The sequence below is a fragment of the Centrocercus urophasianus genome, unplaced genomic scaffold (assembly GCF_019232065.1).
Source record: "Centrocercus urophasianus isolate 14NV4802_14NV808 unplaced genomic scaffold, USGS_Curo_1.0 seq_572, whole genome shotgun sequence".
In the NCBI taxonomy this organism is placed as follows: Eukaryota; Metazoa; Chordata; class Aves; order Galliformes; family Phasianidae; genus Centrocercus; species Centrocercus urophasianus.
Genome location: NW_024885169.1, coordinates 7,844 through 19,773, shown reverse-complemented (window position 1 = coordinate 19,773; position 11,930 = coordinate 7,844). Strand labels below are relative to the sequence as shown.

General features: G+C 62.3%; 2 protein-coding genes across 2 annotated transcripts in view; one reads left to right on the top strand and one right to left on the bottom strand.

Annotated features, from left to right (window-relative positions):
- FAM110A (family with sequence similarity 110 member A) overlaps positions 1-5,629 on the top strand; it is a 33,190-nt gene extending 27,561 nt beyond the window's left edge. The window contains exon 2 of the mRNA XM_042836090.1: positions 3,907-5,629. Within this exon, the coding sequence (XP_042692024.1) occupies positions 3,940-4,935 (996 nt within the window). The 5' untranslated portion in view covers positions 3,907-3,939 and the 3' untranslated portion in view covers positions 4,936-5,629. The remainder of the gene's footprint in view (positions 1-3,906) is intronic.
- Positions 5,587-11,930, bottom strand: part of ANGPT4 (angiopoietin 4) — a 9,024-nt gene continuing 2,680 nt past the window's right edge. Inside the window, exons 2-9 of the mRNA XM_042836086.1 lie at positions 10,798-10,953; positions 10,495-10,616; positions 10,044-10,276; positions 9,761-9,876; positions 9,539-9,640; positions 9,301-9,467; positions 8,753-8,883; positions 5,587-8,677 (exon numbers count right to left, since the gene is read on the bottom strand). Of these exons, the coding sequence (XP_042692020.1) occupies positions 8,517-8,677; positions 8,753-8,883; positions 9,301-9,467; positions 9,539-9,640; positions 9,761-9,876; positions 10,044-10,276; positions 10,495-10,616; positions 10,798-10,953 (1,188 nt within the window). The 3' untranslated portion in view covers positions 5,587-8,516. The remainder of the gene's footprint in view (positions 8,678-8,752; positions 8,884-9,300; positions 9,468-9,538; positions 9,641-9,760; positions 9,877-10,043; positions 10,277-10,494; positions 10,617-10,797; positions 10,954-11,930) is intronic.

Genomic DNA, 11,930 nt, shown 5'->3' with positions numbered 1-11,930 from the left:
GGCGGTACCGCCTTACTGGGAAGCCCAGCCAGAAAGCGGGGACCAACAGCGGGTCGCTGCCCATGGCCCTTTCCTCCCCTTCCATTCTCCTCCTCCTCACAGCTCCCCATCTCCATTTGCATCCTATTTCCATGTGAATGGAGCAGGTCAAGTTGAAAGTTGAAAGCTGGCGCGGGGCGCCTGGGGAAGGGGCCTCTGCCAGAGGTGAGAGCCCAACAAAAGGGGCCGCATCCCCAGGGCACTGCGCTCGCATGGCTGCGGCCACAGCCCTGGCCCCAGCACAGCCGCCCTTCCACCATCTGTGGGTCCGAGTGCAGCCTCCACTGCTCAGACAAAGCCCTCACACCCGGCACGTCTCCATCTGTTGGATCCCCTGCACCCGAGCACAGTGTATGTTTGGCCCTGAGCATGGCTGCTGTCTGCAAGGATGTGCGCAGAGGGATGTGCACGGCAGGATGGGCATGGGCAGCATCCAGCTGATGGGCATGAGGTGAGGCTGTGCGCATGAGAGAGCACTCCTCATTCATCCTTATGGTCTCTAGGGAGCTCCCTGTGCCTCAGAACAGCCATTCAGCATCAGGGAAACTGAGGCAGGGAGCGGGTGGTGGCTCGCCTCAGTCAGGGTATAGGCATTTCCCAGCTCCAAAGCTATTTGAACCATTGTCTGGGTGAGTGGTGGTGATAGAAGCCTGGAATTAGCACCCACCAAAATGAGCACGGCGGCAGGAGGAAGGTCTTGTGGAAGCTGCCAGCACTGGGGAGGGCTAAGGTGAGCCAACACCTCTGGGCTGGACCTTGTGCCATCAAGCTGCAGCCCTGCGGTTTGATGCCAGGCATCCACAACCCTCCCCACCCAACACTTAGAGGGAGGATTTGGCCTCTGAGCTCTTTTTTTCTTTTGCACTTTCCTAGCTGCATTTCACTCCTGGGGGGTCCTGGGAGCTGCACGTGCAGGGAGCCAGCCCTGAGCACCTGTGGGAGGCGAGCACAGAGCCAGCCCCAGCGCCCATCCACCCCGGGGCTGCGGGATGGGTGCTGAACCCAGGGCGTGCTCCTGCATTGGGCTGCCCTCCCCAAAACCATCCCGGGGTGCTCCTGGGGAGGGCGAGGCTACAACGCCCTGCTGAGTGCAAGCAGCCGGCGTGCCCAGACAGCACCAGCTGCCTTCCTGCAGCCTGCACCTATCCCCTACCATAGGGATACACAGCCTGGCCACCCTCAGCGGGCAGATGCCCACGGCTCTGCATCACCAGGCAGTGTTTTTCCAGCTGAAGCCATCGTGTAGGTCCACCTTCTGCTGGAAGCATCACCCAAGTGCAGGGCGGCTCTGAGCTGGGGCTGTTTGTTTTCCCAGCTTCACCCAAGCCCTGCTTGTCTCGCTTCCAAGAACAGTTTGAAAAACGCACTGCTATCCCTGAGCTCTGATTGTGTGTGCTGTGTTTGCCCCTGCCCTAGGAGTTGGGCTGTGTGCAGGCAGCAGCCTCACTTGGTGACCTTGCTCTGCTTTGTCACCTCACTCTGCGCCATTCGTTGGGCTGCTCTGTTTTAAGCACAGGAGCGTTTTGAACTTTTTGTCTGCAGGATGCCGGGGGGCTGGCGGTGACCTGGGGCTGGTGGGTGTGCAAGGGACCCGTTCCCTTGAGAAGGCTTTGAGAAGTCTCTGCTCCCTGTCCTGGTGAAAGCAGGGGATGTCCAGGGGCGTTCTGGCACCTGCAGTGCTTGGTGCTCCAGTTGTGCCACCACAGCAGTGCTTTTCCATCCCCACTGACCGAACTGTGGGTCCCTTCACGCTGCCCAACCGGCGCTGCCGGCTGAGCTTAGACCCACACCAGGACGTCACCGGCCACGGCCACGCTTTGTGATGCAGCCACAATTAAAATGCAGCCTGGCTTGGAGAAAAGCCCTGTGCCTGTGCACACACGCTGGCAAGGAGAGGTGTTTTCGATCCCATCTGAGTGCTGGGCTGCCTCGGAGGGCGTCTTCAACCAGTAGTGACTCAGACGGAGCCGTGAGCCGCCCTGCAGTGCACAGACCTGCTCCAGCACCCTGAAACCAGCTGCACTGCAGGGAGCAGGGGAGGCAGAGGGCACAGGGCCACTCTGAGACGAGAATAGGAAGCAGAGACACAGAAGCTGAACCAGGCCAGGGAGCACAGAAAGGTGGGTAGGTGGCGGAGGTGGGTGCTGGGTCGCTATGGCTGAGCATGGCAAGCTGGGTGCCAGCCACAGTGCCTGGACTGCCATGCTCTGTTTGGGTCAGCTGATAATGTCGCTTTGCTTTCTGGGCTGTGGGAGAACAGCTCTGTGCGGATTGGGGCAGCCATGCCAGGCTGGCAGCTCTCCATCCATAGGAATGTGGAGCAGCAGGTTGTGTCGGGCCAGCTGACCTTGCTGACAGGGACAGAAGCCCACCCTGAGCACTGCTGGCTGCTGGGGGGCTCTGCACCCCCATCCCTGTGCCCAGCAGATGCTCCCTATGGAAGCCTCCCCATCCATGGCACAAGGTGCAGGGTGGCTGCTGGCAGCGTGCTGTGCTCCAGCAGTGCACAACACTGGAAGATGACCCCCACACCATCAGAAAGCACCTAGAGCCGGGTGAGTCAGGCCCTCGTGTCCCCTCTCCATCAGGGCTGGGTGACACAGGACCTTGGGGAGCCTGACGGTGATTTCCCACATTGGAGGCTGCAGCACTGCTTGCCCCCGAGCACCTTCCCTCCATGCTTCATTGCCCCTGAGCACAGAGCACGGCTGCAGCGGTGGGGCCCTGCCTTCCCCGTCATTGCCTGGCGGGGACATCGGTGCCCTGCACTGCCCTGTTCCCAGCTCACCGCCCGCAGCCGATGCCGTGTTGTGGGCTGTACCCAGGAAGTCGAGCAAGGAGGTGAGCGGCCTCAGGTGGCGGCAGCTCACTGGGAGAAAGGAAGCGGGGCTGTGCCGTGCCCACCGGTGGGCTCCCTTGTGCCCTAAGCTGGGCAACGTGGGGCTGGGGAAGCTGCGCTGGGCAGCTGCGGTGACCCCGGTGCTGGAGCACCGCCTGGTCGGGTGAGTGGCACAGCCCCAGACTGGGGGAGACGGGGACCCTGCAGCCAAAGGAGCTCAGGAGAGGTCGGTGGGTGTCAGCCCCTGGCTGCTGACTGCTCTGGGGTGGGAGGCACGGGGCCGCTTTGAGCCCCTCCGTGTGCGGGCTGCTGCTGCTGCTGCGCGACCGTTGGGGCGGGCGGGTGCTTGCTGTGCTTGGCAGAGCCCCAAGGGCGCGGGGTTCCTGGCTGCTGGAGAACGCGGGCTGAGGAAGCACGACTGGGAACCCCCGGGTGCTTTCCGGTGGCCCACAGTGGGAGAGGGGTGTGCAGGAGCAAGAGTACCTCTGCCGTGGGACCTGCACACATTGCCCTACCCCAAATGGCAGGGGGCCGCTTGCATGTTGGCATTCTCCCTTTTCTTCTGTGAAGGAGGCGGGTGGGGGTGCACCGCAGGGGGGAAGCTGCTCCTGGGGCTCAGCATGGGGGGGGCTGCACGAAGCAGGGCCCGACGTTGCAGCGCAGAGGGCTGGTGGGCGATTGGGGCAGGCAGAGCACCCCACGCACCCCGGGCAGCGGGCAGCAGCCCTTCCTAGGGCTCCCCTCACCCCAGTGTCGGGGTGCCCTCCCCGCGGCCCCATTGGCCGTGGTGCCGTTTGAAGCAGGCTTGCACCGCGGATTGGCCGCGCTTCGTTTCGGGGACGCAGCCGGAGGCGTGGTCCCTGCCTTGAAATAGGAAGCCCGGAGCAGCCGGCGCAGACAGCGCGGCACCGCACGCCCCGCGCAGCGCTCGGCCCTTTGTCCGCCTGCCTGCGGGGACGGGGTGCGGGCAGGGGGTTGTCACCGCCGCCCCCGCAACCGCCCCTCATTGCGGTTCCCTCCCCCCGCAGCCTGCGGCGCGTGGTCCCGCTGCCGCCCGCACGATGTCGGTCGAGGCGCTGCACGCCGGCGATGCCATGAAAGGGATGGCGGCGAGAACCCCCTTCACCTCGGCCATGCCCATCCGCATCCTCAACAAGGGACCCGAGTATTTCCGACGGCGAGCTGAACCGGCCGCCCGAAAACCCAGCGCCGTGGAGAGGTTGGAGGCCGATAAAGCCAAGTACGTCAAGAGCCAGCAGGTCGCCAGCACTCGGCAGGAGCCGGTGAAGCCTCCTCTGCTCAAGCAGCCGCTCTTCGTGCCGGGCGTGCGCCGCGCCATGCTCACCCCCAGCCGCAAGACGACGCCGGGACCACGCTCAGCAGGCAGGGCCAAGACCTCGCTCAACCTGGAGATCCTCAACCACCTCATCAACGGCTGCGACGGCCCCAAAGCCGAGAGCCCGCGGGGCGGGGAGCGGCACGGCACGGCGGAGGCGATGAACGCCAGTAGGGTCGGCAAGGCACCGGGGAGCCCCGCTGCGCCCAGACCCCCTGGGACCGTGGCGGTGCGCAGGGTGGACGTGCGGCCCTGCGGGGCCCTGCCTCCCGCCGTGCCGGGAATACGGGTGCCGTCGTCGCCCTCCCCGTGCAGAGCGCCCGCAACGCCGGTTCTGAGCTCACCCAGCCGCCCCGAAAGCGCCCGCCGGCAAACCCTGCTGCACCGCTCCAAGTCGGACCTGAGCGACCGCTTCTCACGGGCCACCGCCGACCTGGAGCGCTTCTTCAACTACTGCGGCCTCGACCCCGAGGAGGTGCGGGACATGGGGGCCGAGCATTTTGCCCGTGCCAGCTCCGACATCGTGTCCGTCAAGTTTCACAGCGTCAGCACAGCCAGCTCGGAGGGCGGACGCTCCCCCCGCAGCGCGGCCACGCCGGAGGGCCGCCCGGCTGAGCGCATGCCCTACGGCATCTCGGTGGTGGAGCGCAACGCCCGCGTCATCAAGTGGCTGTATGGGCTGCGCCAGGCCCGCGAGCCCCAGCAGGTCTCCAACGTGTAGCCAGGCTGCTCGGCTGCATGCAGTGCTGATGTTGGGGCGGGAGCAAGCATCATCCCGTGCTCCCCAGGAGGGCAGCAGGGCCATTCCAGCTCCCTGAACTGAGCCCGCTGTGCCTCTCTCCCCATCCCTCTGTGCAGCTGCAGAGCGTGGATGCTGTGCGTCCTCCTGAGGAGCGCCTTGCTTCCTGATGGACTCAGCTCTGCAGGACCCCCATCAGCACCTCGGTACCCCTGAGCCTGTAGAGTGCAGGGGACACGGTTGCACCTGACTGTGTGCTGCTGGCTGGGCTGTGGGTGCATGGTACCTCCTTTGGGGTCCCAGCTTGAGGCTCTGCATTAGCACTGGGGCCTCCTCTTAGTGGCCACAGGTTGAGGTGCTGTGCCCCTGCAGCTTCAGCAGAAGGGGAGAGAATCCTGGTGGTCCCCATCAGAGTGCTGAGCATCCTGGAAGGTTTGGGTGCTCTGCGGGGAGGAAAACCCGAGATCTCCTTGGAGAAGCTCAAGTCTGTGTATGTGTGTGTGTGCGTGTGTTTGTATCCTCTTTTTTGTATGCCAGTGAGAAAACCCCGGGCACAACGTGCCCTCTTATTTATGAAGAAGGTTCTATTGGTATCTTCCTACTGTTTTTCCTGATGTGTCAACTGTAAAAAAGTGACAGTAATGCAGTCAGTTTTATTAAATTTCAGTGCTTTGGATGCCGTGTGTGTTGCCCTCTTCAGATGTGGTGGGGAATGAACTGGGGCAGGCCCCCAAGAGCCTCTTCCCTGCCAAACTCAACAACACAATGGGCACTGCGTCCCAGTGGGTGTTTGCAGAGCATGAGTGTTGTGCCGTGCCATGCCATGCTGTGCCATGCTGTGCCAGCGCAGGGCCCGGCAGATGCAGCAGGAGGAAGGTTTGTTCCTGGCAGGTCCTGGCAGAGCCCAGCTGCGGGATTCCCCTCTGCACCTCCCCAGCACTGTGCCAAGCACGCTGCCGGGCTCTGCTCTGCGCTTGCTCCAGCAAAGCACCCCACAGCTTGGCTGCATCCCCAGGGCTGCAAGATGGGGAGGCGATAGCAGAGACCTCCCAGGCGCTGGGGAGGTGTGAGGATGAAAGATGATGCAGGGAGTGCTTTGAAGATGAAAGCGCCGTGTGCTGCGCTATCCCCAGGTGGGTGTGGGCTCCTGCAGCCCCTCTGCTCCTTGCAAGGGGAAAAGCAAAGCATCCCATGATGCTGCTGCAAACGGTGCCCATCTGGGTTGCTGGGGAAGGTGGCACCCAGGCCACCACTACCCGCACCCAGCGCTCCCCCCGTGGGGCACAGACCTGCTGCTGCTCACACCCCAGCCCTGTTGTGCGGGACCCATTGGGCTCCCAGAAAGGAGCCAGACAGGTCTGGGAGCCCCCACCCAAGGTTGGTGCAGGATGTGGTGGGGAGGATGCAGGACAGCACCTGATAATGAGTCAGGGAGGAAGCACACGCCCAAGAGATCCTGCAGTGCCAGCACACAGGAAGCTGGTGACTCCCCAGAGAGCCAGACATGGGGCTCAGCCCCCAGCACTTGGTTCTGGGGTCCTGCATAGGGCTGCACACCACATGCACAGCCAGCCAAGTCCCGTGTGCTCACATGGTGCACATTTGCACCCCCAGCCCAGACATTTGAGGCACCTTGCTCCCCCCAGGGGATGCCCCAATGTCTCTGTATCCCTGTTGGGGACAGGAGGGCAGCCCTGTCCCTGCACTCCCGATCACTTTCCTTGGCAGCTGCCTCCCTGCCAGCTCCGGTTTCAGCATGGAGCCACAGCTGAGCCCGCAGTTATTTATAGAGAGGAGGAATGACCAGGGGAAGGTTTCCACTGCCTTTGTCCTGCTTACTCCCATAACTCTTGTTCCATGTTTCTACGTGGCTCATCGCAGTGATGACCCTTCAAAGGTCATTTTCTTCCCCAGTCACTCATGAAAAGGGCCTGGGGATCACATCCCAGCCCTCCTCAAGTGCTGCATGGGGAAAGCAAGGAGACGGGATTTGGGGTGCAGGGAGTGAGCAGGGCTGGGGGGCATGCAGAGGTTCACAGCAGCACCAGGATGGCCATAACCACAGTGCCTTGCAGGTAACCCCACCTTTAATGCATTTCCCATTTTTCAATTATCAAGCATGATCTGATGAGCACCTTGGAGGAAGTGCCAGCTGCATCGCATGTTTTAATCAGTGTTAATTAGCAAATGCCTTATGAATGGGGGAGGGGAAGAAGCAGGTCTGTGGGGTGTCTGAGGGATGGGTGCTGCAGGGACAGTTGGGGGGGGATGTGTGGCTCATGGCCTGTGGCAGAGCTGCTACCACTGCTGGTCCCCAGAGTCTGCTGGGGATCCACCAGGGCACAATGCTCCTGTCCCCCATGGATGGGGATGCTGTGCAACATCACCAGGCTGTGGAGGACCTCTAGTGGCAATAGAGTCGAGGGGGACAGGGGTGGCCCATGATAAGATGGGAAGTGCTGTGGAGCCGGGTGTCACCGAGCCCTCATCTATGCTCTGAGCTTAATCAGCGCTCAGCGGGTCAGGATGGGGCTGCACCCCCCTGAATGATGCAGACGTAGCAGGGAGACTGCTGGAAGGTCCTTTATGTGGAGATCTTACACACTGCATCCCTGGGGCTGAGGCAGTGCTGCTGCTGTCCCCAGTAGTGAGCCCACAGCCACAGCTCCCATCTCCACCCCTGCCAGAGCACTTGGCAAAGGTGGGAGCTGTGCATGGGGGTCTCAGGGTAGGGCTGAGTGCTGCCTGGTGCAGCTCTTGGCCAATAAATATCTCTCAATACAAAAATAAAAGGGTTCCCATGCCAAGATCCAAGACATGGGTGGGCGTGGGGGCTTTTCTCAGCAGAAGGAAACACTACTGAGCTTTGCCCCACATTCTCCAGGCTGTCACCAAATGTGCCTGGGTCCAAGTCTGGATTCTCCATGCCAATAAAACAAATGGCCTGTCAGCCCCACCAGCACCTTCATCCTCAGCTCCCTATGCCCCACCTCAAACCACAGCCCCATCACCATGTGCTACCCCCATCGCCACCCCTGTGTGCTGGCACCCAACCCCATGCCTCTGGTGGCACCTTTGTCCCTTCGTACTGTCCCTGTCCCATCGGGATGTGCACAGCCAGTGATCCCCTTGCATGGGTAGAGTGCATGCAGGAGGGGACAGCTGTGTCCCCCTTAATGACCGTGCAGGGAGGAGGGATGCCGTGCGCTCACGCACCGGTTCTGCTCATCCTGCAGGAAAAGCAAAGCAATGGGGAGTTTAGGGCAGTGCCCTAAAATATATAGAAAAGGCAAAATATGGTCTGCCTGACCCTGTATGACTCATGCAGGAGGTCTGGTGGTCCCAGATGCACACTCTAGCATAGCACGGAGCCCGGAGCCCCACAGACATGGGGGAAATAGGGAGAAACCAGGAGGGAATGGGATCCACGCGCTGCAGCTTGCAGGGGTGAGGCTGGCTCAGAGTCAGCTCCGAGATCTGAGAGAAAACAGGAGTGAGAAAAAAGTAATGGGGGGAAGCTCTCCAGGGGCTCCGTCCTCCTGCTGCTGCGCCGCTCCGGCCGGCTAAAAGCCCGCGGGCCGTATCAGCATGCGGGTGCCCTTCAGCGAGTAGCTGGGGCCCTGGAAGTAGTGCCAGCGGATGCCGTTCAGCTTGCGGATGTTGTGCCGTGCCGGGTAGTAGATGCCATTCAGGTTGGAGAGCCCGCAGGCGTCGAACCACCACCCTATGGGAGGGAGCAGGAGGAGTGGCACCGGGGTGGGCACGGAGCGAGGACCCCGACCCAAACCTTGCTGCTCACCTCCTGACAGCATCTGGGCACACTTGCAGAGGCAGTTGTCGTTGTCAGCATCGCGGGTGCTGAAGTTGGTGCCCTGCATGGCCAAGCCGCTCTGCTGCCCTGCTGTGCCGCTGTAGTCCTGCAGGGAGAGCCTGCGGCCACACGTGCCATCACTTCCCTTCTCACCGAGTGGGACTGCAGAGTCCGATGCCCCCATCCTCCCGCCCACAGCCCGGCTGACATCCCTGTGAGTGTGCACTGTCCCCACTGCATCTCCATGAGGATATTCTTGGGGACAAACCTGCTTGCACAGGCACTGCGTGGCAGCCCTGCACCTTGCCGGGATGGGAAATTCTTCAGCCTTATTGCAATTTTATGCATCTAATTGGGGAAGAACCCGGGGAGAGGGGGAGCAGGCGGTGTAGCAACAGCCCCATGGACGAAATCTGCCAAGATCCCAGTGAAAGCCCTATGGGAGCTCTGCAGCTCCCCAGGCAGGCAGCGGTGCCAACCAACCTGGGGGGCTGGGGACAGCAGTGCCTGAGGACAGCTCAACTCTGCTCACCCACCTGTAGAGCAGCCGCTCGCTGTCCAGCTGAAACCTGCCATAGTGGGCATAGACCTGGCTGCCCTCCCAATCCCGCAGTTCCACACGCAGCACGTAGGGCTCCCGGTTCGTCAGGAGGTGCACGGCTTCATTGCCCAGCCAGTGCTCGCCTGCCGCATCCCCAAAGCCCTGGGGGAGCCGAGGGAGGGTGGGTGTGGGTGATGGGTGCAGGAACGCCCCATCCCCAACCCCATGCAGACCTGCTTGTACTCCCTCCAGCCCCGCTGGAAGCTGACGCTGCCGTTGGTGCGGAGCTGGATGACCGTCCAGCCACCGCCGTCTGTCTCCATGTCACAGAACACCTGCAGTAGGGAACCAAGCAGCTCTGAGTGAGGTGACGCATCCCACTGCCAGTGGGGTTGGTTTGCGGATGGTTGGGCCCCACGGTGCCACCGTGGCAGCCCTCTGTGGGCTGCTCTCACCTTCCTGGGCTGGCTCATGTTGGTGATGTGCAGGGTGTACACACCGCTGGCACGGTTGCCGGCCCGGAGCACCTCGGTGCAGTCCTGGAAACGCTGCTCCTCACCAGGCAGCAGGGCTGGGCAGAGGGGAGAGCAGCTGGCGGATGCTCCAGTGACCCTGCAGGTCCTGCAGCCCTGCTCTTCCCATCTCCCCAGGGCTGGGGATTTGCTGCAGGAGAAACCTCTCAGGGCACAGGGCGGAGTCGCTCTTGGGATGCAATGTTTTTAGGTTCTCCCCACTCACCTCTACCCTCTGCCACGAGGCGCACCAGGCTCTGCACCGACTCCAGGAGCTGCAGCTGCTGTCGCTGCAGCAGGCTGGCGTTGGCACTGGCTGCCAGCAGAGACTTCTCCAGCTCCTCGATGGTGCCGCTCTGCCTGCTCAGCAGGTGCTGCAGCCTCTCCTTCTCTGAGCGGATCCCTGCCAGCTCCGCCTGGTGCTTTGCCTCCATATCCAGCACCCGCACCTCCAGGATGCTGCAAGGGGATTTGTGCTGGAGATGGGCAGCCCCAGCCTGGCTGCGGTTCCCCCGCACTGCCGTGAGCTGCCCCTGCTCCCTACAAGTGGCAGCTGTGGGATGTGAGTGATCTGTGGGCACGCTTCCCCACCCAAAGGGCTCTAAGGTCACCCACGGGGACCCCCGATGAGCCCTGGAGGGGCTCCAGCTCTCCTGCAAAGCAGCCCCAGCCCCTACTTGTTCCTGCTCTGCAGCTGGTGGATCTCGTTTGTCTGCACCAGCAGCTGCTTCTCCAGCTTGGTGGTGGACAGGGAGTTCTCTAGCAGCTGCATCTCGATGCGTGACGTCTGGTTCAGCACCTGCACGGGGACATTGGGAGGGTGGGCACACACAGCAGAACGCCTCCTTGTCCCCAGCGTCCTCAGGAACATGACTGCATGAAACCAGCATCCCTTCAGGGAACAACAGCAGAGGAACTTCCCCACACTGCAGTTCCGGTGGCAGTGGGGACATGGGGACACGCGTGCCATCGCTGCCCACCTGTGCCTCCACGTCGGTGAGCTTGCGGCTCTGCTCAGCGCTGCGGTTCAGCAGGGAGCTGCCGATCTCCAGCATGGTGGCCGTGTGGTTCCGCACCGCCGTCTGCCGCAGCCGCGCCATCTCCGGCTTCATGCTGTTCTGGATGGAGCTCTCCAACTGCAGACGGCAGCGAGGGTGGGATGCGATGGCTCAGCCGAGGAGCTCACCCCGCGCTCAGCCTCAGTGCTGCCTCCTGGGCACTCTGATGTGGGAGCGTTGCAGTGCAGCACGAAACATCCCGGGTGCTTTGGAGCTTATTGGGAGGATGGGACGTGTTGCCTGTGGCTGCAGTGCTGTGGGGGAGCCCAGGGCACCGCTGCCGACATTCCTCATCCAACACCCTCACACAGCTCTGCTCCCACGTGTCTGGGCTGGGAGAACGGCTCCTGCTGTAGCTGGCACTGCAGCTCACACTGCTCAAAAGCAGCAAGATGACACAATGGGAACAGCCCAGGACAGCATCCCGGGTGTATGGAGGGAGCACTGCTGTGGGTGGCACTGGAGTGGTTGCAAAGTTGGCGTGTGGCACAGTGGCAAAGCAGAGCTGAATGGGGTAGGTGGGATTTATTGCCATGGGGATGCCCACAGTCCCCAAATGGGGCTTTTCTCTCGCTGGGACCTGGCACAGGTCTGTGTGTTCACAGATCTATTGTTAAACTGGGACTACTGACCAACAGGGAGGCACTGGCATAGGCACCAGCATCAGCACCAGCACAGCTCAGCTGCTGGCTGAGTTCCTATGGCTGCCAGCATCCTCCCCCCCACTGCCCCATCCTGGTGAAGGCAGCTTTCCCAGTGCTGGCTGCTGCCCTGCTGCAGGGAAGTGCTGAGGGCTGGGAAGCAGCTGGCTATGTGCGCGGCTCTGAAGCGTCTTCCGCTTTCCCAGCCCGCAGGGGACAAGCACTTCCCAGTAGGTTTCTATTTCTGGCAGCTGCCATGAGGTTCCCATTCATCCCCTCTCTGGGGTGACAGCCTCGGCGAGGTCTGTGGCCCTGGGGCCACTGTGCAGGGACTGCGGGGAGCGGAAGGGATGTGCTGCTGCCCACGCTGGGAACACTGCCCCATGGATCCCACTGCCCCATGGATCCCACTGC